Source organism: Pleurodeles waltl, chromosome 5 (genome assembly GCF_031143425.1).
Source record: "Pleurodeles waltl isolate 20211129_DDA chromosome 5, aPleWal1.hap1.20221129, whole genome shotgun sequence".
Classification (NCBI taxonomy): Eukaryota; Metazoa; Chordata; class Amphibia; order Caudata; family Salamandridae; genus Pleurodeles; species Pleurodeles waltl.
In genome coordinates, this window is record NC_090444.1 from 1,872,511,916 (window position 1) to 1,872,538,597 (window position 26,682).

At 53.7% G+C, this 26,682-nt stretch overlaps 1 protein-coding gene across 6 annotated transcripts in view; it reads right to left on the reverse strand.

Moving 5' to 3' along the window:
- KLHDC3 (kelch domain containing 3) overlaps nucleotides 1-26,682 on the reverse strand; it is a 344,468-nt gene that overhangs the window by 65,764 nt on the left and 252,022 nt on the right. For 5 of the 6 annotated variants that reach the window (XR_011203919.1, XM_069236428.1, XM_069236426.1 and 2 more), the window contains exons 7-8: nucleotides 11,362-11,448; nucleotides 2,678-2,786 (exon numbers count right to left, since the gene is read on the reverse strand). Coding sequence is in view for 5 of the 6 variants with exons in the window: in XM_069236428.1 (XP_069092529.1) it covers nucleotides 2,678-2,786; nucleotides 11,362-11,448 (196 nt within the window). In the remaining variant the exon portion in view is untranslated. The remainder of the gene's footprint in view (nucleotides 1-2,677; nucleotides 2,787-11,361; nucleotides 11,449-26,682) is intronic. The other variant, XM_069236430.1, reaches the window with a different exon arrangement.

Consider the following 26,682-nt stretch of genomic DNA (forward strand, 5'->3'; position numbering starts at 1 on the left):
CAGTTGTCACCACCTCTGGATACTCCCCATACAAGGGGAGTGCCACCCATGGGAACCCATGCAAAATGTGTCTACCGGCCCGCCATTGCAACCTGTGTGAAAGGGTGCAGCCCGTGCTGCTGCCCTCCTAGACAGGTTTCTGCCCTCCTGCTGCGTGACCAGCTCAGGCCGGGGAAGGCAGAACAAAGGATTTCCTTTGGGAGACGGAGGCAACACCCTCTCCCTTTGGAAATAGGTGTTACATGGCTTGGGAGGGGTAGCCTGACCCAAGCCATTGGTATGTTTTGAAGGGAACATTTGGTGTCCTCCGTGTATAAACCAGTTTGCATCAGTCCAGGAACCCTCAGTCCCTGCTCTGGCGTGAAACTGGACAATGGAAAGGGGAGTGACCACTCCCCAGTCCATCACCACCCCAGGGGTGGTACCCAGAGCTACTCCAGGTGGCCACTTGGTTCTGCCATCTTGAATCCAAGATGAGCAGAGGCCTCTGGGAGCATGTGAGAGGCCAGGTCAGGCAGGGGATGTCACAGCCCCCTCCTGATAGGTGATCACCTTGCTAGGTGACCAATTCCCCTTTTAGGGCTATATATGGTCTCCCTCTTGGGTAGGTCCTTAGATTCGATGTGCAAGATTCCAGCAGGACTCCTCTGCAACATTTACTTTGTATTCTGGCCACTGGAACCGCAACGGAACTTCACAAGAACCTACAATCTGTAGCTCCGGCAATGACTTTGCCTAGCAACATTGTTTCTCCTGCTCCTTCCAGCAACCTCAACAATGGCCCAGCTGTGCATCCTCTAAGGGCAGCAAGTCTTCAGTCTGCAACAAGAAGCAAAAACGAATCTCCCTTGGAGTAAAGGAGTCACTCCCCTGCATCCACAGGCACCGACTGCAACGGCAACTGGCCACGAGGGTCCTCTCTCCTGCAACTCTGCATGGATCCTGCAACACAGGTTGTGGTCTTAAGTGGTCCCCTTGGTCCCCTCTACCAGCTGTCCAACTTTGGAGGTGGTGATCCTTGCAGGATGGTAGCCCTGTGAGTCACAACTCTTGCAGCTACCAAGGCTTGTTTGCTCTCTTTCCAAGGGATCTTCAGGCTCGTGTAGCCACGGCCTCCTGCACTCTCCCCTGCATGTGCAGTCTCCTGTCTGCTGCTCCATCGACTTGGGACTCCTTTCCAGGTGTGCTGAGTGGGCTTCACTGAGACTCCTGTGCCTGCTGCCTGTGAGTTGCCTGTGGGGACTGCATCCATGACTTCTTTCTCTCCTGACTGCCGGGGCTAGCCTGGGATTCCCTTACTTTGGTTGAGTCCCCTCGGACCTTCCTGGTCCCCAGCAGTCCTGCAACTTCTCTTCTGCGACTTTTGCCTGTGCAAAGGCTTATTGGTGGTTTTTCCACACACTGACAGGCTGCACCTCTTCTTCCGACGTGGGACATCAACTGCATCACTTCTGGAACTCTTCCCCTGCTCCTGTGTTTGCATAGCAGACTCCTGGTCTTCAGTGTCGACCTAGTCTTGCAAGTCCAGAACGGTGGGTAGTGGCTCCTGCCCCAACCTGACACTCTAGCTGGAACTGGACTGGGTCCCCTTCATTTGCAGGACCTCTTCTGTCTGGATCCATCTTCTGTTTCTTCCAGTCTTGCTTGGGTCTTGCACAGTCCTTTCACAATGTTTCTCTGTGGGTTTGGGAAAAACCAGGTACTTACCTCTTGACTCGTGGTCTCTGAAGGGCACTCAGGTACTTGCCTTTTGGGGTTTCATAGTTCCTCAAGCTTCCCGCTAGAGATTCCACTTACTTGGGTGGGGGTCCATCATTTGCATTCCATTTTTTTAGTATATGGTTTGGGCTTCCCCCAGGGTCACTACTGTTTATTGTTATTGCACTGTTTTCTGTTTCTTTCTATGCTCATTCCTGACAACTAAGGTGTATATAATAGTGTGTTTACTCACCTGCTAGTAGAGTATTGCCTATATAGTATTGTAGTATTTGTGTCACTAAAATAAAGTACCTTTGTTTTTGTAACACTGTGTGGTTCTTTCCTGTGTGTGAGTACTGTGTGACTACGGTGGTATCGCATGAGCTTTGCATGTCTCTTAGATAAGTCTTGGCTGCTCATCCACAGCTACCTGTAGAGAGCCCTGGCTTTCTAGACACTGCCTACATGTCACTCAGAGGGGATACCTGGACCTGGTATAAGGTGAAAACACCATAGGTGCTCCCCACACACCAGGCCAGCTTCCTGTAGTGGTGACATGTTCATGGGTACATCACTGTAGACAGCTTTCTCCATTGTGGTGACATGTTCATGGGTACATCATTGTGGACGGCTGTGTCCAGGTTGGTCCTTGTTCATGGGTACATCATTGTGGACGGCTGTGTCCAGGTTGGTCCTTGTTTATGGGTACATGACCATGGACTTCAGTGTACACCATCTCCACAGTGGTCCATGTTCATGGGTATATCACCAGGGACAGCCGTCTCCACAGTGGTCCATGATCATGTCTACAAAAATGAGGTTGGCCCCCAGACCCTACTGCATTTTCTCAGGGAGCAATTTCCACAAAATCTACAGACACCAGAACAGCAGCTCTGCCAGGGATCACTAGCCCTGAACCCACACTACGGACACAGGAAGTGTCATGAACTAGTCACCTCTGTATGAGGGACTCGCTCACCTGGTGCCTCCAAAAAGAATAATTTTGTCTCCCATCATGCAACAGCACTGTCGCCGACGTGGACACGGACCCTTCCCTCGAGGCTCCACCTTCTTCCACGTGAATGAGACTGTGGAACATACAGCACAGGCTGGTCAACTAAGCATGTCAAAACACACAACAGCTAAACATGTACATGTAACAGGCAGATCAAGAAACCAAGCCGACAACCTTTGGATGAGCTGCGTGTTCACCCAGAACAAGTATGCCAGCTATGCATGAACACAGAAAAAGGGGTCAGACAAGCATGTATAAAGAACAGGGCGATCACAGCACAAACAGACAACGCATGAAAGAAAAACATTGCATACAAGACGCAAGTTACATAGATTTATGCACAGAACACGAAGGACAGCTAAGCACATATGCCATGAGCAAGTCAATTAACCATGTAAAGGGCACATCAGTTGGCTCAGCAGGTAAAGAACACGCATGTCAACTAATCACCTAAAGAACAAGTAATGAGCTAAGCATGTGATGAACACAGCAATAGATAAGCATGTAAAGAACAGGCCGTCAGTTAAGAACGTATGGAGCTGGTCGTCAGCAAGCATGTAAAGAACCCTATCCTAGAGACTTACGTGGGGGCACCAGTATGCCAATTGTGGGGTGTACGAACTCAGGAACAATCGAATTTAGAAGGAAAGAGCCCAGTCACTAGGGTCCCGATTAGCAGGATCCCAGTGAACATAGTCAAAACACCCTGACAGTAGGCACAAAATGGGGGTAACCATGCCAAAAAGAGGTTACTTTCCAACACGAAACACAGGATCCGCCTGTCATATGGGCCACACTGGTGATTACTGTATCTACAGGCACAGCACAGGATCAGCCTGTCCTACAGCCCTCGCTGGTAGTTACTGTAGCTACAGGAGCAGCACAGGATCCGCCTGTCCTATAGCCCTCGCTGGTGGTTACTGTACATACAGGTGCAGCAGGGGATCCGCCTGTCCTACAGCTGTCACTGGTGATTACTGCAGCTACAGGCGCAGCACGGGATCTGCCCGCCCTACATCCGTCGCTGGTGGTTACTGTAGCTACAGGCGCAGCACAGGATCTGCCTGTCCTACAGTCGCCGCTGGTGGTTACTGTACCTAGAGGAGCAGCACGGGATCCGCCTGTCCTACAGCCATCGCTGGTGGTTACAGTACATACAGGAGCAGCACGGGATCTGCCTGTCCTACAGCCCTCGCTGGTGGTTACTGTACCTACTGGCGCAGCACAGGATCCACCTGTCCTACAGCCCTCGCTGGTAGTTACTGTATCTAAAGGCACAGCATAGGATCTGCCTGTCCTAAAGCCCTCGCTGGTGGTTACTGTACCTATAGGAGCAGCACAGGATCTGCCTGTCCTACAGCCCTCGCTGGTGGTTACTGTACCTACAGGAGCAGCACAGGATCCACCTGTCCTACATCCCTCGCTGGTGGTTACTGTACCTACAGGAGCAGCACAGGATCCACCTGTCCTACAGCCCTTGCTGGTGGTTACTGTAGCTACAGGAGCAGCACAGGATCCGCCTGTCCTACAGCCCTCGCTGGTGGTTACTGTACCTACAGGACCAGCACAGGATTGACCTGTCCTACAGCCCTTGCTCGTGGTTACTGTAGCTACAGGAGCAGCATAGGATCTGCCTGTCCTACAGCCCTTGCTGGTGGTTACTGTACCTACTGGCGCAGCATAGGATCCACCTACCTGTCCTACAGTCGCCGCTGGTGGTTACTGTACCAACCTACAGGCGCAGTATAGGATCCACCTGTCCTACAGCCATCACTGGTGGTTGCTATACCTACAGGCGCAGCATAAGATCCACCTGTCCTACACCAGTCACTGGTGGTTACTGTACCTGCAGGAGCATCACGGGATCCGCGTGTGCAACAGCCCTCGCTGGAGGTTACTGTACCTTCAGGCGCAGCACGAGATCCACCTGTCCTACAGCCCTCACTGGTAGTTACTGTACCTACAGGAGCAACACAGGATCCATCTGTCCTACAGCCTTCGCTGGTGGTTACTGTACCTACCTACAGGCACAGCACGGGATCCACCGGTCATGCAGCCGAAACTGGTGGTTACTGTACCTACTTACAGACGCAGCACAGGATCAGCCTGTCCTACAACCCTCGCTGGTGGTTACTGTACTTACAGGCACAGCACGGGATCCGCCTGTCCTACAGCCCTCGCTGGTGGTTATTGTACCTACAGGAGCAACACAGGATCTGCCTGTCCTACAGCCTTTGCTGGTGGTTACTGTACCTACAGGACCAGCACAGGCTCCACCTGTCCTACAGCCCTCGCTGGTGGTTACTGTACCTACAGGCGCAGCACAGGATCCACCTGTCCTACACCCGTCACTGGTGGTTACTGTACCTACAGGAGCAGCACAGGATCCACCTGTCCTACACCCGCCACTGGTGGTTACTGTACCTACAGGTGCATCATGGGAACTGCCTGTCCTACAGCCCTCGATGGTGGTTACTGTACCTACAGGAGCAGCACGGGATCCACCTGTCATACAGCCCTAGCTGGTAGTTACTGTACCTACCTACAGACGCAGCACGGGATCCACCTGTCCTACAGCCCTCGCTGGTGGTTACTGTACCTACAGGCACAGCACAGGGTCCGCATGTCCTACACCCCTCGCTAGTGGTTACTTTACCTACAGACGCAGCACGTGATCCGCCTGTCCTACAGCCCTCGCTGGTGGTTACTGTACCTACAGACCGCACAGGATCCGCCTGTCCTATAGCCCTCGCTGGTGGTTTCTGTACATACAGGTGCAGCAGGGGATCCGCCTGTCCTACAGCCCTCGCTAGTGGTTACTGTACCTACAGGAGCATCACGGGATCTGCCTCTCCTACAGCTCTCGCTAGTGGTTACTGTACCTACAGACAGCACAGGATCCGCCTGTCCTACAGCCCTCGCTGGTAGTTACTGTACATACAGGTGCAGCAGGGGATCCACCTGTCCTACACCCGCAACTGGTGGTTACTGTACCTACAGGAGCAGCACGGGATCCGCCTGTCCTACAGCCCTCGCTGGTGCTTACTGTACCTACAGGAGCAGCACAGGATCCACCTGTCCTACACCCGCCACTGGTGGTTACTGTACCTACAGGTGCAGCATGGGATCTGCCTGTACTACAGCCCTCGCTGGTGGTTACTGTACCTACAGGAACAGCACGGATCCACCTGTCATACAGCCATCGCTGGTGGTTACTGTACCTACAGACAGCACAGGATCCGCCTGTCCTATAGCCCTCGCTGGTGGTTACTGTACATACAGGTGCAGCAGGGGATCCGCCTGTCCTACAGCTGTCACTGGTGATTACTGCAGCTACAGGCGCAGCACGGGATCTGCCTGCCCTACATCCGTCGCTGGTGGTTACTGTAGCTACAGGCGCAGCACGGGATCTGCCTGTCCTACAGTCGCCGCTGGTGGTTACTGTACCTAGAGGAGCAGCACGGGATCCGCCTGTCCTACAGCCCTCGCTGGTGGTTACTGTACATACAGGAGCAGCACGGGATCTGCCTGTGCAACAGCCCTCGCTGGTGGTCACTGCATCTACAGGTGCAGCACAGGATCCACCTGTCCTACAGCCGTCACTGGTAGTTACTGTATCTAAAGGCACAGCATAGGATTAGTCTGTCCTACAGCCGTCACTGGTGGTTACTGTACCTACAGGAGCAGCACAGGATCCACCTGTCCTACATCCCTCGCTGGTGGTTACTGTACCTACAGGAGCAGCACAGGATCCACCTATCCTACAGCCCTTGCTGGTGGTTACTGTAGCTACAGGAGCAGCACAGGATCCGCCTGTCCTACAGCCCTCGCTGGTGGTTACTGTACCTACAGGACCAGCACAGGATTGACCTGTCCTACAGCCCTTGCTCGTGGTTACTGTAGCTACAGGAGCAGCAAAGGATCTGCCTGTCCTACAGCCCTTGCTGGTGGTTACTGTACCTACTGGCGCAGCATAGGATCCACCTACCTGTCCTACAGTCGCCGCTGGTGGTTACTGTACCAACCTACAGGCGCAGTATAGGATCCACCTGTCCTACAGCCATCACTGGTGGTTGCTATACCTACAGGCGCAGCATAAGATCCACCTGTCCTACACCAGTCACTGGTGGTTACTGTACCTGCAGGAGCATCACGGGATCCGCGTGTGCAACAGCCCTCGCTGGAGGTTACTGTACCTTCAGGCGCAGCACGAGATCCACCTGTCCTACAGCCCTCACTGGTGGTTACTGTACCTACAGGAGCAACACAGGATCCATCTGTCCTACAGCCTTCGCTGGTGGTTACTGTACCTACCTACAGGCACAGCACGGGATCCACCGGTCATGCAGCCGAAACTGGTGGTTACTGTACCTACTTACAGACGCAGCACGGGATCAGCCTGTCCTACAACCCTCGCTGGTGGTTACTGTACTTACAGGCACAGCACGGGATCCGCCTGTCCTACAGCCCTCGCTGGTGGTTACTGTACCTACAGGAGCAACACAGGATCTGCCTGTCCTACAGCCTTTGCTGGTGGTTACTGTACCTACCTACAGGCATAGCACGGGATCCACCGGTCATGCAGCCGAAACTGGTGGTTACTGTACTTACTTACAGACGTAGCACGGGATCAGCCTGTCCTACAACCCTCGCTGGTGGTTACTGTACTTACAGGCACAGCACGGGATCCGCCGGTCCTACAGCCCTCGCTGGTGGTTACTGTAGCTACAGGCGCAGCACAGGATCTACCTGTCCTACACCCGTCACTGGTGGTTACTGTACCTACAGGCGCAGGACAGGATCCACCTGTCCTACACCCGTCACTGGTGGTTACTGTACCTACCGGAGCAGCACGGGATCCGCCTGTCCTACAGCCCTCACTGGTGCTTACTGCACCTTCAGGCGCAGCACGGGATCCACCTGTCCTACAGCCCTCGCTGGTGGTTACTGCACCTACGGGAGCAACACAGGATCCGCCTGTCCTTCAGCCCTCGCTGGTGGCTACTGGACCTACAGGCGCAGCACGGGATCCGCCTGTCATACAGCTGAAACTGGTGGATACTGTACCTACTTACAGACGCAGCACGGGATCAGCCTGTCCTACAACCCTCGCTGGTGGTTATCATCTGCTGAAATTTAAACTCGCCTCAAAGAATACAGCAGATGGCCAGTCACTCATGTCATATTTCCAACCCCTTCCATGGATACTATTAAAAAGAAGATTCTTGAAATTAAATCGGGCTCCCCTCTGGATCCGTGTCCTCCTTCCATTTTTCACTTGGTTACAGATTTAATGGCACGGATGTTGGTCCCCATTTACCAAGAGGTAGCTATGTCTGGGGAGTACCCATCTATCTGGAAAGAAACGATAGTAGTACCCCTCAAGAAAAAAACAGAGGGGGATTATCAGGACATGAGTAATTTGCGGCCAATAGCACGTCTCCAGTTTTTGGCAAAGTTTCTAGAAAAAATGTTGAACTCTGAATTGATCGAGTTTTTAACAAAAGCGGATGCTCTTGATATCTCCCAATACGGGTTCAGAAAAGGGCATAGTACTGAAACTGCCCTAATCTCATCCTCTGATACTATTCGAAGGACGGTTGGTGAAGGCAAGGGGTCCGTTTTGGTTCTTTTCGATTTATCCGCTGCCTGCGACACTATCTCTCCCACACTATTAATGTCCTGTTTCCATCATGTGGGTTTGAGGGACAAGGCGCTTAAACTTTTGAAGTCTTTTCTTACAAATAGATGGACCACAGTCAGCTGTGGTGATTTCAAATCTAGACCTTATCTTCTGCCATGTGGGATTCTGCAAGGATCTTCCCTCAGCCCCACATTGTTTAATGTGTATGTAGCACCTTTGGCTAGTCTAATTCGTACTTTTGGTTTCATTCCATCTTCCTATGCTGATGACTCCCAGCTTATTATTCCTATTAATCAGCCATGGGAGGAGGTTGCAGATCGGTTTAGTAATTGTATGGTGGAAGTGAGTAAATGGATGAAGACCAATTGGCTAAAAATGAATGCCACCAAAACTGAAGTTTTATGTTTTGGACCTGGAAAGAATTTATGGAACTCACGGTGGTGGCCCTCTGAATGTGGTAACTGCCCTGTGCCCACTACTGTTACTAGAAACCTAGGCATCTTGTTCGACGAACATCTGTCTTTTAAAAAACAGATTAATCATGTGGTAAACATCAGTTTATGGTCAATTAAAATGCTCAGAAAAATCTTCCCCTATCTGTTACATGAACGGAGAGTATCTGCTATCCTGGCATTGGTAATGACCAAGATAGACTAGTGTAATGCACTGTTCCTTAATCTGGATAAGGGCTGATAAAAAGACTCCAATTAGTTCAGAATTCCGCTGTCAGAGCGGTTCTTAATCTCCCACGATGTATATCATTTAGAGGGAGTCTTAGGAAATTACATTGGTTACCAGTGGCGCAGCCTATACAGTTTAAGTCGATCTGTCTTACTTTTAAGGCAGTTCGTGGAATAGGACCACGGTACCTGACTTCCAGAATCCTCCTGCATTTACCTAAAAAAAAGCCTGAGGTCTTCCCAAGCTCACTTGATTCAGGTCCCTCGCACACATAAAGCCAAATGGGGAGACAAAGCTTTTACAGTAGCTGCAGCCAGAGGATGGAACTCTCTCCCACAGAATATTAGGCAAGAATCAGGTTATATGAAATTTAGGAAAATGGTTAAAACTTGGCTCTTTCCTCGTTTTTTTTTTTTGGTACATCAAGATCAGGGTCTTTGATTTAGTTTGTTTCAGTTTCTTCTATTGGATGTTTTTATATCTTCATTATTTATGTTATTTTTCTTATCCTCTGTCTATTTTTTACTACGTGCTTTCTTCCCAGCGCTTCGATGCTCTTTGAGTAGGAACGCGCTTTATATATCTCGAATTACATTACATTACTGTACTTACAGACGCAGCACGGGATCCGCCTGTCCTACAGCCCTCGCTGGTGGTTACTGTACCTACAGGAGCAACGCAGGATCCGTCTGTCCTTCAGCCCTCGCTGGTGGTTACTATACCTACAGGAGCAGCACGGGATCCGCCCGTCCTACAGCCTTCGCTGGTGGATACTGTACCTCCCTACAGGAACAGCACGGGATCCACCGGTCCTACAGCCCTCGCTGGTGGTTACTGTACCTACAGACAGCACAGGATCCGTCTGTCCTACAGCCCTCGCTGGTGGTTACTGTACATACAGGTGCAGCAGGGGATCCGCCTGTCCTACAGCTGTCACTGGTGGTTACTGTTCCTATATGCGCAGCACAAAAGCCGCCTGCCCTACAGCCATCACTGGTGGTTACTGTACCAACCTACAGGCGCAGCACGGGATCCGCCTGTCCTACAGCCGTCACTGGTGATTACTGTACCTACCTACAGGCGCAGCACGGGCTCTGCCTGTCCTACAGTCGCCGCTGGTTACTGTATCTACAGGCGCAGCATAGGATCCACCTGTCCTACAGTCGCCGCTGGTGGTTACTGTACCAACCTACAGGCGCAGTACAGGATCCACCTGTCCTACAGCCATCACTGGTGGTTACTATACCTACAGGCGCAGCATAAGATCCACCTGTCCTACAGCCCTCGTTGGTGGTTACTGTACCTACAGGAGCAGCACAGGATCCGCCTGTCCTACAGCCCTCGCTGGTGGTCACTGTATCTACAGGCGCATCACGGGATCCACCTGTCCTACAGCCCTCGCTGGTGGTTAATGTACCTACAGGAGCAGCACGGGATCCACCTGTCCTACAGCCCTCGCTGGTGTTTACTGTACCTACAGGAGCATCACGGGATCCGCCTGTCCTACATCCCTCGCTGGTGCTAGCTGTACCTACAGGAGCATCACGGGATCCGCCTGTCCTACATCCCTCGCTAGTGGTTACTGTACCTACAGGAGCATCACAGGATCCGCCTGTCCTACATCCCTCGCTGGTGCTAGCTGTACCTACAGGAGCATCACAGGATCAAGCATGTCCTACATCCCTCGCTAGTGGTTACTGTACCTACAGGAGCATCACGGGATCCGCATGTCCTACATCCCTAGCTGGTGCTAGCTGTACCTACAGGAGCATCACGGGATCCGCCTGTCCTACAGCCTTCGCTGGTGGGTACTGTACCAAAAGAGCAGCACAGGATCTGCCTGCCCTACATCCGTCGCTGGTAGTTACTGTACCTACAGGAGCAGCACGGGATCCGCCTGTCCTACAGCCCACGCTGGTGGTTACTGTACTTACAGGCGCAGCACGGGATCCGCCTGTCCTACAGCCTTCACTGGTGGATACTGTACCTACAGGAGCATCACGGGATCCGCCTGTCCTACAGCCCTCGCTGGTGGTTACTGTACCTACAGGACCATCACGGGATCCGCCTGTCCTACAGCCCTGCTGGTGGTTACTGTACCTACAGGGGCATCAAGAGATCTGCCTGTACTACAGCCCTCGCTGGCGCAGCACAGGATTCGCCCGCCGTAGTACAGCAGATCACAGCAGTGCACACATCCTACCACCAAAGCTCACCGCTATCACACCCAGGAGGAAGAGCGCTGCACTGGGACACTAATGATGCCTTTATAAGCAGCAGATCACACGGTTAGGGAGAGTGCTGCGCTGGGACAATGCCTCACCTGGATTGAACTTCCACAGGTCGTGGAAGTGCCGGTTCAGCCGCGCGTTGTATCCACCAAACACGAAGAGCTCCCCATTGTAGGCAACTGTAAGGAGAGAGTCATTAGAGTGAGGTATGACACCAAGAGAGACATCCGAGCAGAGAAGAGATCTCCACACCCAGGAGCGCTCATACCGCTCTCCACACCCAGGAGCGCTCATACCGCTCTCCACACCTAGGAGTGGTCATACCGCTCTCCACCCCAGCAGAGAACATACCTCACTCCACCTACAGAGATCATACCTCTCTCCACCCCAGCAGAGGTCATACCTCTCTCTCCACACCCAAAAATCATACCTCTCTCCAGATCAGCGGAGCTCCTACCTCCCCACCCCGCAAAGGCTATACCTCCCCACCCCCAGCAGACCATACCTCACTCCACCTCCTGTAGAGATCATTCTTGTCTCAACCACCATCAGAGGTCATACTGCTCTCGACCCCAGACATCATACCTCTCTCCAACCCAGCAGAGATCATACCTCACTCCACCTACAGAGATCATACCTCTCTCCATCCCCAGATATCATATCTTTCTCCACACCCATAGATCATACATCTTGCCACACCCAGAGATCATACCACTCTACACCCCCAGCGATCATACTCTCTCCACCCCAGCAGAGGTCATACCTCTCTCCACCCCCAGACATCATACGTATCTCCACACCCAGAGATCATACCTCTCTCCACATCAGCGGAGCTCCTACCCCTCTAGACCCCCAGCAGAGACTATACCTCCCCACCCCCAGCAGACCATACCTCACTCCACCCTCCTGCAGAGATCATACTTGTCTCAACCACCATCAGAGATCATACCGTTATCCACCCCAGAACATCATACCTGTAAGGAAATGCCTGCTTGGCATGGTTATCCCCTAACTTTTTGCCTTTTGTTGATGCCAGTTATGATTGAAAGTATGCCGGGACCCTGCTAACCAGGCCCCAGCACCAGTATTCTTTCTCTAATCTGCACCTTTGTTTCCACAATTGGCACAGCCTTGGCACACAAATAAGTCCCTTGTAAATGGTACCCAGGGTACCAAGGGCCCTGTGGCCAGGGAAGGTCTCTAAGGGCTGCAGCATGTATTATGCCCCCCCGGGGACCCCTCACTTAGCACATGCACACTGCCTCACAGCTTGTGTGTGCTGGTGGGGAGAAAATGACTAAATCGACATGGCACTCCCCTCAGAGTGCCATGCCCTTAACCCACTGCCTGTGGCATAGGTAAGTCACCCCTCTAGCAGGCCTTACAACCCTAAGGCAGGGTGCACTATACCACAGGTGAGGGCATAGTTGCATGAGCACTATGCCCCTACAGTGTCTAAGCCAAACCTTAAAATTGTAAGAGCAGAGTACCCATAAAGAGTACATGGTCTGGGAGTTTGTCAAACACGAACTCCACAGTTCCATAATGGCTACACTGAAATCTGGGAAGTTTGGTATCAAACTTCTCAGCACAATAAATCCACACTGATGTCAGTGTGGGATTTATTGAAAAATGCACACGGTTGGCATCTTAACGATGCCCCCTTAGTACCAGCCTGACTCCTAGTGCTAGGTTGACCAGTTTCTGCCAGCCTGCTACAACCAGACGAGTTTCTAGCCACATGGGGAGAGTGTCTTTGTCACTCTGTGGCCAGGAACAAAGCCTGTACTCAGTGGAGGTGCTTCTCACCTCCCCCTGCAGGAACTGTAACACCTGCCGGTGAGCCTCAAAGGCTCACCCCTTTTGTTACAGCGCCACAGGGCATCCCAGCTAGTGGAGATGCCCGCCCCTCCGGACACAGCCCCCACGTCTGGCGGCAAGGCCAGGGGAGATAATGAGAAAAACAAGGAGGAGTCACCTACCAGTCAGGACAGCCCCTAAGGTGTCCTGAGCTGAGGGGACCCCTGCCTTTAGAAATACTCCATCTTGATATTGGAGAATTCCTCCAACAGGAATAGGCATGTGCCCCCTCCCCTCAGGGAGGAGGCATAAAGAGGGTGTAGCCACCCTAGAGGGCAGAAGCCATTGGCTACTGCCCACCTGACCTAAACACACCCCTAAATTCAGTATTTAGGAGCGACCCTGAACCCAGGAAATCAGATTCCTGCAACCTGAAGAAAGAAGGAGGACTGCTGACCTGAAAGCCCTGCAGAGACGACGGAGACACCAACTGATTTGTCCCCAGCCCTACCGTTCTGTCTCCAGACTCAAAGATCCTGCACAGCGATGCATCCAGCGGGAACAGCGAACTCTGAGGACTCAGAGGACTACCCTCCACCTAAAGGACCAAGAAACTCCAGAGAACAGCGGCACTGTTCAGAACCTGCAACAACTTTGCAACTTTAAAGCAACTTTTAAAGAGACTCCACTTCCCGCCAGAAGCACAAGTCTTCACACTCTGCACCCGACGCCCCCGGCTCGAGCTTGGAGAAACACCGCAGAGAGGACTCCCAAGTGACTCCAACGATGTGGACACCCTGAGACGACCCCCCTGCACCCCCACAGTGACACCTGCAGAGAGGATCCAGAGGCTCCCCCTGACAGCGACTGCCTGGTAACGAGGAACCACTTACCAGTGCAGGAGTGACCAGCAGGCGGCCCTAGCCCAGTCGGTGGCTGGCCCGAGAAACCCCCCTGTGCCATGCCTGCATGTTAGACTGACCCCAGGGTCCCTCCATTGCTTTCAATAGCAAACCCGACGCCTACTTAGCACACTGCACCCGGCCGCCCCGGTGTCGCTGAGGGTGTGTTTTGAGGGCTTGTGTGCAACCCCCCCCCCCCCCCCCCCCCCCCAAGTGCTCTACAAACTCCCCCTGGTCTGCTCCCCGAGGACGCAGGCACTTACCTGTAAGCAGACTAGGACCGGAGCACCCGTTTTTTTATAGGCACCTATGTGTTTTGGGCCCTCCTTTGACCTCTGCACCGGACCGTCCCCGTGTTGCTGGTGCTGTGGCTTTGGGGTTGCCTTGAACCCCCAACGGTGGGCTGCCTATCCCCAGGAACTTAGACTTGTAAGTGTCTTACTCACTCGACAAACTAACCATTACTTATCTCCCCCAGGAACTGTTGATTTTCGCACAGTGTCCACTTTTAAAATATTGCCATTTTAACCAAAGCTGTGTGTACTACTGTTTTAAATCAAAGTTCTATTCTTACCAGTGTGAAGTACCTTGCATTTTATGCACTTACCTCAAATCTTGAATCTTGTGGTTCTAAAATAAATTAAGAAAATATATTTTTCTATATAAAACCTATTGGCCTGGAGTAAGTCTTTGAGTGTGTGTTCCTCATTTATTGCCTGTGTGTGTGCAACAAATGCTTAACACTACCCTCTGATAAGCCTGCTGCTCGACCACACTACCACAAAATAGAGCATTAGAATTATCTCTTTTGCCACTATCTTACCTCTAAGGGGAACCCTTGGACTCTGTGCATGCTATCTCTTACTTTGGAATAGTATATACAGAGCCAACTTCCTGCAATACCTCCCTACCCCCAGCAGAGATCATACCTCACTCTACCTACAGAGATCATACCTCTCTCCACCCCAGCAGCAGTCATACCGCTCTCCACCCCCAGCAGAGATCATACCTCACTCCACCTACAGAGATCATACCTCTCTCTGTCCCTGGATATTATACCACTCTCCATCCCAGCAGAGGTCATACCTCTCCACCCCAAGACATAATACCTCTCTCCACCCCAAGACATCATACCTCTCTCCACCCCCAGACATCATACACCCCCAGAGATCATACCTCTCTCCAACTCCAGAGCTCATACCTCTCTCCACCCCAGAGATCATACCTCTCTCCGTCCCCGGATATCATACCTCTCTCCGTCCCCGGATATCATACCTCTCTCCGTCCCCGGATATCATACCTCTCTCCGTCCCCGGATATCATACCTCTCTCCGTCCCCGGATATCATACCTCTCTCCGTCCCCGGATATCATACCTCTCTCCGTCCCCGGATATCATACCTCTCTCCGTCCCCGGATATCATACCTCTCTCCGTCCCCGGATATCATACCTCTCTCCGTCCCCGGATATCATACCTCTCTCTGTCCCCGGATATCATACCTCTCTCTGTCCTCGGATATCATACCTCTCTCTGTCCCCGGATATCATACCTCTCTCTGTCCCCGGATATCATACCTCTCTCTGTCCCCGGATATCATACCTCTCTCCACCCCAGCAGAGGTCATACCTCTCTCCACCCCCAGACATCATACCTCTCTCCACCCCAGAACATCATACCTCTCTCCACCCCAGAACATCATACCTCTCTCCACCCCAGAACATCATACCTCTCTCCACCCCAGAACATCATACCTCTCTCCACCCCAGAACATCATACCTCTCGCCACCCCAGAACATCATATCTCTCGCCACCCCAGCAGAGATCATATCTCACTGCTCCTACAGAGGTCATACCTCCACACCCCCAGCAGAGATCATACCTCTCTCCACCCTCAGCAGAGATCATACCTCTCTCAACCCCCAGCAGAGGTCATGCCTCTCTCCACCCCAGCAGCAGTCATGCCTCTCTCCACCCCAGCAGCAGTCATACCGCTCTCCTGCACCTGCAGAGATCATACCTCACTCCACCTGCAGAGATCATATCTCTCTTCACCCCCAGAGATCATGCCCCTCTCCATCCCAGAGATCATACCTCTCTCCAGCCCCAGAGATCATACCTCTCTCCAGCCCCAGAGATCATACCTCTCTCCAGCCCCAGAGATCATACCTCTCTCCAGCCCCAGAGATCATACCTCTCTCCAGCCCCAGAGATCATACCTCTCTCCAGCCCCAGAGATCATAACTGGACATCAAACCTCTCTCCAGCTGAAAACATCATACCTCTCTCCACCCTCATCAGAGCCCATACCTCTCTCCACCTCAGCAGAGCCCATACCTCTCTCCACCTCAACAGAGCCCATACCTCTCTCCACCTCAACAGAGCCCATACCTCTCTCCACCTCAGCAGAGCCCATACCTCTCTCCACCTCAGCAGAGATCATACCTCTCTCCAGCCCGAGATCATACACCCCCAGAGATCATACCTCTCTCCACCCCCAGAGATCATACCTCTCTCCGTCCCCATTGATCATACCTCTCTCCGTCCCCATTGATCATACCTCTCTCCGTCCCCATTGATCATACCTCTCTCCGTCCCCAGAGATCATACCTCTCTCCGTCCCCAGAGATCATACCTCTCTCCGTCCCCAGAGATCATACCCCACTCCAGCCCGAGATCATACCGCTCTTCAGCGCCAGAGATCATACCTCTCTCCACCCCCAGAGATCATACCTCTCTCCACCCCCAGAGATCATACCTCTCTCCACCCCCAGAGATCATACCTCTCTCCGTCCCCGGATATCATACCTCTCTCCGTCCCCGGATATCATACCACTCTCCACCCAGCAGAGGTCATACCTCTCTCCACCCCCAGACATCATACCTCTCTCCACCCCCAGACATCATACCTCTCTCCACCCCAGAACATCATACCTCTCTCCACCCCAGAACATCATACCTCTCTCCACCCCAGAACATCATACCTCTCTCCACCCCAGAACATCATACCACTCTCCACCCCAGCAGAGATCATATCTCACTCCACCTACAGAGGTCATACCTCCCCACCCCCAGCAGAGATCATACCTCTCTCCACCCTCAGCAGAGATCATACCTCTCTCCATCCCCTGCAGAGATCATACCTCTCTCCACTCCCTACCAGAGATCATACCTCTCTCAACCCCCAGCAAAGGTCATGCCTCTCTCCACCCCAGCAGCAGTCATACCGCTCTCCTCCACCTGCAGAGATCATACCTCACTCCACCTGCAGGGATCATACCTCTCTTCACCCCCAGAGATCCTACCTCTCTCCAGCCCCAGAGATCATACCTCTCTCCAGCCCCAGAGATCATACCTGGACATCATACCTCTCTCCACCTCAAAAAATCATACCTCTCTCCACCCTCATCAGAGCCCATACCTCTCTCCACCTCAGCAGAGCCCATTACCTCTCTCCACCTCAGCAGAGCCCAAACCTCTCTCCACCTCAGCGGAGATCATACCTCTCTCCAGCCCCAGAGATCATAAATCTCTCCATCCCCAGAGATCATAAATCTCTCCATCCCTAGAGATCATACCTCTCTCCAGCCCCAGCGATCATACCTCTCTCCAGCCCCAGCGATCATACCTCTCTCCAGCCCCAGAGATCATACCTCTCTCCAGCCCCAGAGATCATACCTCTCTCCAGCCCCAGAGATCATACCTCTCTCCAGCCCCAGAGATCATACCTCTCTCCAGCCCCAGAGATCATACCTCTCTCCAGCCCCAGAGATCATACCTCTCTTCAGCCCCAGAGATCATACCTCTCGCCACCCCAGAGATCATACCTCTCGCCACCCCAGAGATCATACCTGGACATCATACCTCTCTCCACCTCAAAAAATCAAACCTCTCTCCACCCTCATCAGAGCCCATACCTCTCTCCACCTCGGCAGAGCCCATACCTCTCTCCACCTCGGCAGAGCCCATACCTCTCTCCACCTCGGCAGAGCCCATACCTCTCTCCAGCCCCAGCGATCATACCTCTCTCCAGCCCCAGCGATCATACCTCTCTCCAGCCCCAGCGATCATACCTCTCTCCAGCCCCAGCGATCATACCTCTCTCCAGCCCCAGCGATCATACCTCTATCCAGCCCCAGCGATCATACCTCTCTCCAGCCCCAGCGATCATACCTCTATCCAGCCCCAGCGATCATAACTCTCTCCAGCCCCAGAGATCATACCGCTCTCCATCCCCAGAGATCATACCGCTCTCCATCCCCAGAGATCATACCGCTCTCCAGCCCCAGAGATCATACATCTCTCCAGCCCCAGAGATCATACATCTCTCCAGCCCCAGAGATCATACATCTCTCCAGCCCCAGAGATCATACATCTCTCCAGCCCCAGAGATCATACATCTCTCCAGCCCCAGAGATCATACATCTCTCCAGCCCCAGAGATCATACATCTCTCCAGCCCCAGAGATCATACATCTCTCCAGCCCCAGAGATCATACATCTCTCCAGCCCCAGAGATCATACCTCTCGCCACCCCAGAGATCATACCTGGACATCATACCTCTCTCCACCCTCATCAGAGCCCATACCTCTCTCCACCTCGGCAGAGCCCATACCTCTCTCCACCTCGGCAGAGCCCATACCTCTCTCCACCTCGGCAGAGCCCATACCTCTCTCCACCTCGGCAGAGCCCATACCTCTCTCCAGCCCCAGCGATCATACCTCTCTCCAGCCCCAGCGATCATACCTCTCTCCAGCCCCAGCGATCATACCTCTCTCCAGCCCCAGCGATCATACCTCTCTCCAGCCCCAGCGATCATACCTCTCTCCAGCCCCAGCGATCATACCTCTCTCCAGCCCCAGCGATCATACCTCTCTCCAGCCCCAGCGATCATACCTCTCTCCAGCCCCAGCGATCATACCTCTCTCCAGCCCCAGCGATCATACCTCTCTCCAGCCCCAGCGATCATACCTCTCTCCAGCCCCAGCGATCATACCTCTCTCCAGCCCCAGCGATCATACCTCTCTCCAGCCCCAGCGATCATACCTCTATCCAGCCCCAGAGATCATACCTGGACATCATACCTCTCTCCACCTCAAAAAATCATACCTCTCTCCACCCTCATCAGAGCCCATACCTCTCTCCACCTCGGCAGAGCCCATACCTCTCTCCAGCCCCAGAGATCATACCTCTCTCCAGCCCCAGAGATCATACCTCTCTCCAGCCCCAGAGATCATACCTCTCTCCAGCCCCAGAGATCATACCTCTCTCCAGCCCCAGAGATCATACCTCTCTCCAGCCCCAGAGATCATACCTCTCTCCAGCCCCAGAGATCATACCTCTCTCCAGCACCAGAGATCATACCTCTCTCCAGCACCAGAGATCATACCTCTCTCCAGCCCCAGAGATCATACCTCTCTCCATCCCCAGAGATCACACCTCTCTCCACCATAGCTTTCTCCACCCCAGAGAACATACCTCTCTCCACCCTCAGCAGAGATCATACCTCTCTCCATCCCCTGCAGAGATCATACCTCTCTCTACTCCCTACCAGAGATCATACCTCTCTCAACCCCCAGCAAAGGTCATGCCTCTCTCCACCCCAGCAGCAGTCATATCGCTCTCCTCCACCTGCAGAGATCATACCTCACTCCACCTGCAGGGATCATACCTCTCTCCAGCCCCAGAGATCATACCTCTCTCCAGCCCCAGAGATCATACCTGGACATCATACCTCTCTCCACCTCAAAAAATCATACCTCTCTCCACCCTCATCAGAGCCCATACCTCTCTCCACCTCAGCAGAGCCCATACCTCTCTCCACCTCAGCAGAGCCCAAACCTCTCTCCACCTCAGCGGAGATCATACCTCTCTCCAGCCCCAGAGATCATACCTCTCTCCAGCCCCAGAGATCATACCTCTCTCCAGCCCCAGAGATCATAAATCTCTCCATCCCTAGAGATCATACCTCTCTCCAGCCCCAGCGATCATACCTCTCTCCAGCCCCAGCGATCATACCTCTCTCCAGCCCCAGCGATCATACCTCTCTCCAGCCCCAGCGATCATACCTCTCTCCAGCCCCAGCGATCATACCTCTCTCCAGCCCCAGAGATCATACCTCTCGCCACCCCAGAGATCATACCTGGACATCATACCTCTCTCCACCCTCATCAGAGCCCATACCTCTCTCCACCCTCATCAGAGCCCATACCTCTCTCCACCTCGGCAGAGCCCATACCTCTCTCCACCTCGGCAGAGCCCATACCTCTCTCCACCTCGGCAGAGCCCATACCTCTCTCCACCTCGGCAGAGCCCATACCGCTCTCCAGCCCCAGAGATCATACCGCTCTCCAGCCCCAGAGATCATACCGCTCTCCAGCCCCAGAGATCATACCGCTCTCCAGCCCCAGAGATCATACCGCTCTCCAGCCCCAGAGATCATACCGCTCTCCAGCCCCAGCGATCATACCGCTCTCCAGCCCCAGCGATCATACCGCTCTCCAGCCCCAGCGATCATACCGCTCTCCAGCCCCAGCGATCATACCGCTCTCCAGCCCCAGCGATCATACCTCTCTCCAGCCCCAGCGATCATACCTCTCTCCAGCCCCAGAGATCATACCTCTCTCCAGCCCCAGAGATCATACCTCTCTCCAGCCCCAGCGATCATACCTCTCTCCAGCCCCAGCGATCATACCTCTCTCCAGCCCCAGCGATCATACCTCTCTCCAGCCCCAGCGATCATACCTCTCTCCAGCCCCAGCGATCATACCTCTCTCCAGCCCCAGCGATCATACCTCTCTCCAGCCCCAGCGATCATACCTCTCTCCAGCCCCAGCGATCATACCTCTCTCCAGCCCCAGCGATCATACCTCTCTCCAGCCCCAGCGATCATACCTCTATCCAGCCCCAGCGATCATACCTCTATCCAGCCCCAGCGATCATAGCTCTATCCAGCCCCAGCGATCATACCTCTATCCAGCCCCAGAGATCATACCTCTATCCAGCCCCAGAGATCATACCTCTATCCAGCCCCAGAGATCATACCTCTATCCAGCCCCAGAGATCATACCTCTATCCAGCCCCAGAGATCATACCTCTATCCAGCCCCAGAGATCATACCTGGACATCATACCTCTCTCCACCTCAAAAAATCATACCTCTCTCCACCCTCATCAGAGCCCATACCTCTCTCCACCTCGGCAGAGCCCATACCTCTCTCCACCTCGGCAGAGCCCATACCTCTCTCCATCTCGGCAGAGCCCATACCTCTCTCCACCTCGGCAGAGCCCATACCTCTCTCCACCTCGGCAGAGCCCATACCTCTCTCCACCTCGGCAGAGCCCATACCTCTCTCCAGCCCCAGAGATCATACCTCTCTCCAGCCCCAGAGATCATACCTCTCTCCAGCCCCAGAGATCATACCTCTCTCCAGCCCCAGAGATCATACCTCTCTCCAGCCCCAGAGATCATACCTCTCTCCAGCCCCAGCGATCATACCTCTCTCCAGCCCCAGCGATCATACCTCTCTCCAGCCCCAGCGATCATACCTCTCTCCAGCCCCAGCGATCATACCTCTCTCCAGCCCCAGCGATCATACCTCTCTCCAGCCCCAGAGATCATACCTCTCTCCAGCCCCAGAGATCATACCTCTCTCCAACCCAGAGATCATACCTCTCTCCAACCCAGAGATCATACCTCTCTCCAACCCAGAGATCATACCTCTCTCCAACCCAGAGATCATACCTCTCTCCAGCCCCAGCGATCATACCTCTCTCCAGCCCCAGCGATCATACCTCTCTCCAGCCCCAGCGATCATACCTCTCTCCAACCCAGCGATCATACCTCTCTCCAGCCCCAGAGATCATACCGCTCTCCAGCCCCAGAGATCATACCGCTCTCCAGCCCCAGAGATCATACCGCTCTCCAGCCCCAGAGATCATACCGCTCTCCAGCCCCAGAGATCATACCGCTCTCCAGCCCCAGAGATCATACCGCTCTCCAGCCCCAGCGATCATACCTCTCTCCAGCCCCAGAGATCATACCTCTCTCCAGCCCCAGAGATCATACCTCTCGCCACCCCAGAGATCATACCGCTCTCCAGCCCCAGGGATCATACCTCTCTCCAGCCCCAGCGATCATACCTCTCTCCAGCCCCAGAGATCATACCTCTCTCCAGCCCCAGAGATCATACCTCTCTCCAGCCCCAGAGATCATACCGCTCTCCAGCCCCAGAGATCATACCGCTCTCCAGCCCCAGAGATCATACCGCTCTCCAGCCCCAGCGATCATACCTCTCTCCAACCCAGAGATCATACCTCTCTCCAGCCCCAGAGATCATACCTCTCTCCAGCCCCAGAGATCATACCTCTCTCCAGCCCCAGAGATCATAGCTCTCTCCAGCCCCAGAGATCATACCGCTCTCCAGCCCCAGAGATCATACCGCTCTCCAGCCCCAGAGATCATACCTCTCTCCAGCCCCAGAGATCATACCGCTCTCCAGCCCCAGAGATCATACCTCTCTCCATCCCCAGAGATCATACCTCTCTCCATCCCCATTGATCATACCGCTCTCCATCCCCAGAGATCATACCGCTCTTCATCCCCAGAGATCATACCGCTCTCCATCCCCAGAGATCATACCGCTCTCCAGCCCCAGAGATCATACCGCTCTCCAGCCCCAGAGATCATACCGCTCTCCAGCCCCAGAGATCATACCGCTCTCCAGCCCCAGAGATCATACCGCTCTCCAGCCCCAGAGATCATACCGCTCTCCAGCCCCAGAGATCATACCGCTCTCCAGCCCCAGAGATCATCCCGCTCTCCAGTCCCAGAGATCATACATCTCTCCAGCCCCAGAGATCATACATCTCTCCAGCCCCAGAGATCATACCTCTCTCCAGCCCCAGAGATCATACCTCTCTCCAGCCCCAGAGATCATACCTCTCTCCAGCCCCAGAGATCATACCTCTCTCCAGCCCCAGCGATCATACCTCTCTCCAGCCCCAGAGATCATACCTCTCTCCAGCCCCAGAGATCATACCTCTCTCCAGCCCCAGAGATCATACCTCTCTCCAGCCCCAGAGATCATACCTCTCTCCAGCCCCAGAGATCATACCGCTCTCCATCCCCAGAGATCATACCGCTCTCCATCCCCAGAGATCATACCGCTCTCCACCCTCAGCAGATCTGTTTCTGCAACTTGGTCTGCTGGCCTTAATTTAATCTTTACTAGTGGATTGCCTCTTCCCTGCATTGTCAGCCATGGCCATGTTAACAAGTTGTGTTAACTTGTGCTTAGTGGGATACTTTTTTTGGTACATTTTCCCTTTTGAGTCTAACAATTGCGACTGCCATCTTTTTGTTGCCGAATTAGTGTTCCAGGAGAGCTCACTGTTTAGGGGAATGCAGCCCGCAGTGCGTCACACAGAGGTGCACCCAAGGCCAGCCCGTCTGCCCAGATGGCACTCACTGGGCCGTCACGTTGCCAACCCGTCCTGGTGAGCAGCCTTCATATCTGACTGAGCACTCCACCGTTCTTAATTTATTCTCATTTTTACTTATTAAATTGGCACTCTTGGCACAGAGTCCAGTCCACTCTGCTTGTTGCAGTACTGCATGGGGGTGGCGGAATCCATGAGGACGAGAACCAGCTTCCCCTTGATGGATGGCAGGAAGGCCATCAGTGTCAGCAGGTTGATGTGAAGGCAGATCTAAGCCGGAGACGACAGACCTCCGATCTTCACGTCTCTAAGATGACCCCCCACAATCCGGCAGGGATGTGTCCGTCACCACCATTAGATTGAAGGGGCTGCCTGGGTTACAGGAGGAGTGTGGAGATCCCTCTGGTGACTGTGGTGGAGGCAGTGGAGGAGGTGTAGGTGGCAGTGGAGATGGATCATGGGAGCAGGGAGGGCCGGTGCACAGTCCCTATGCTTCTTGGAGCTCCAATGCAGGTTCTCCTCGAATGCCAGTCTCCTCCTTCAACAAAGGGTCTCTGTTGGTTTCTGCAAGGGTGGATTTGTTGAAATATTCCCAATAAGGCAGGGATGGCTAAAGAGGCACTTCTGCCTCATCTCGGGGTCCTCCTGCAATCTTTGGAGGATCAGTTGTTTCAAAACGTTTTAGCCGATCATCAAGGCTGGTTTCAACGGCGATTATAGCTACAGAGTCAAAAGTGGCCTGGGCGTGAGTGTGTCAAAGGGGCCGTTGGCATCAAGTGGAGTCTTGGGGCTCGATGGCCAAGAGGGGTCAACAACCTTAGTTGGGTCCTTTTTCGGTTCCAAGTTCTTCATTCTGTGCCAATCAGAGCACAAAGGTGGCCCTGGAATCTGTGGCGCTTTGTGCACAGGGCTAGAGGCCAAACTTTCTCAGGAGCAGTGCCCTGCCTTGGCATGAGGTTCTTAGGCAGCTTGTAGTGGGTGTCAGGGCATACGATACTTACAACCCTCGCACAGGTGTTCATTTTAGGGCAGCTTGTCTTGGGAGGTCAAGGGAGCCTCTTCTTCTTTCACTGGGTTGGAGATGCCTGAAGAGACTGCCTTTGGGATGGGCAATACCTGATGGCATGGGATGGCCAAATGGCCAGTGTTTTCATCTTCCTCTGCACCCAACGATTCCTGTTCCCCCAAAGATTCCTCTTCTCCAAAGATGTCTGGTACATTGTATGGGACTACTGAAAAACTCCCAAATTATTTTGTAACTACTGCAAGGTCTAATTCTCCCACAGGATATCATTGGGTTACCTTATTACATTTAATAGGTGCTAACTTTTGATTGGGAGCAGTTAAAAATATCATGTTTGTATTTGCATGGATTGGAATTTAAAATCCTCTTTATTGTAAACTCTGATTTTAGATTACAATTTTGAAAATGTGGGCATTTTCCTTCCCTAAACTTCCTGGGGCCTTGTAGGAGTTTACCCTTGCTTGGGCCTGTTAATTGTGACACCATCATGAATGCGTACTGGACCTAGACAGTGAACAACAGGACCTGGGAGTAGGTAGGAGAGGGCAATCCTGCCAGGATGCGAGTGGCTGACTGTTTCCTGCCCCACTAACATGCAAAGGGCTGCCTCAAGTACTCTCACAAATTACCTTGACACAAGCCTTTTGTCCCCAAAGACCTCTTGGAGCCTGGGGAGGGAAGGGACTTTCCAAATTCCAGAATCAGATGCAGGGGCAGACTAGAAGTCTTCCCCACTTCAAAGTGTGGCTCCAAGTGTAAATATTGGAACTCATCTGTACACTCCTGGACCTACGGACATTACACAGAGGAATGACTGCCTTGTTCCCCAGAGGACTGCCCCGCTGCTGGAGGCCGGACTTATTTCCTAGAGGACTGCTCTCCTGCTTGAAGCCTGACTTGTTCCCCAGTGGACTGCTCTCCTGCTTGAGGCCTGACTTGTTCCCCAGTGGACTGCCCTGCTGCTTGAAGTCTGACCTGGTTCCTAGAGGACTGCCCTGCTGCTTGAGAGCTGCTTGTTCCCCAGAGGACTGCCCTGCTGCTTGAGGCCTGCTTGTTCCCCAGAGGACTGCCCCGCTGCTTGAAGCCTGACTTGTTCCCTAGTGGACTGCTCTCCTGCTTGAAGCCCGACGTGTTCCCCAGAGTACTGCCCCGCTGCTTGAGAGCTGCTTGTTCCCCAGAGGACTGCCCCGCTGCTCGAGGCCTGAATTGTTTTCCAGAGGACGGCCCTGCTGCTTGAAGCTGGAGTTGTTAGCCAGAGGCTTGAGGCCTGACTTGTTTCGTAGAGGACTGCCCTGCTGCTTGAGGCCGGACTTGTTCTCCTGAGGACTGCCTTGCTGCATGAGACCTGCCTCGTTCTCCTGAGGACTGCTCTGGCCTGCCTTGTTCTTCCGAGCACTGCCCTGCTGCTTGAGGCCTGCCTTGTTCTCCTGAGGACTGCCCTGCTGCTTGAGGTCTGCCTTGTTATTCAGAGCACTGCCTTGCTGCATGAGGCCTGCCTCGTTCTCCTGAGGACTGCCTTGCTGCATGAGGCCTGCCTTGTTCTCCTGAGGACTGCCCCGCTGCTTGAGGCCTGCCTCGTTCTCCTGAGGACTGCCCCGCTGCTTGAGGCCTGCCTCGTTCTCCTGAGGACTGCCCCGCTGCTTGAGGCCTGCCTCGTTCTCCTGAGGACTGTCCCGCTGCTTGAGGCCTGCCTCGTTCTCCTGAGGACTGCTCTGCTGCTTGAGGCCTGCCTTGTTCTTCTGAGCACTGCCCTGCTGCTTGAGGCCTGCCTTGTTCTCCTGAGGACTGCCCTGTTGCTTGAGGTCTGCCTTGTTATTCAGAGCACTGCCTTGCTGCATGAGGCCTGCCTCGTTGCATGAGGCCTGCCTCGTTCTCCTGAGGACTGCCCCGCTGCTTGAGGCCTGCCTCCTTCTCCTGAGGACTGCCCTGCTGCTTGAGGCCTGCCTCGTTCTCCTGAGGACTGTCCTGCTGCTTGAGGCCTGCCTCGTTCTCCTGAGGACTGTCCCGCTGCTTGAGGCCTGCCTCGTTCTCCTGAGGACTGCCCTGCTGCATGAGACCTGCCTCGTTCTCCTGAGGACTGCCCAGCTGCTTGAGGCCTGACTTGTTCCTCAGAGGACTGCCCTGCTGCTTGAGGCCTTTCTTGTTCCTAGAGGACTGCCCTGCTGCTTGAGGCATGACTTGTTCCTCAGAGGACTGCCCTGCTGCTTGAGGCATGACTTGTTCCTCAGAGGACTGCCCTGCTGCTTGAG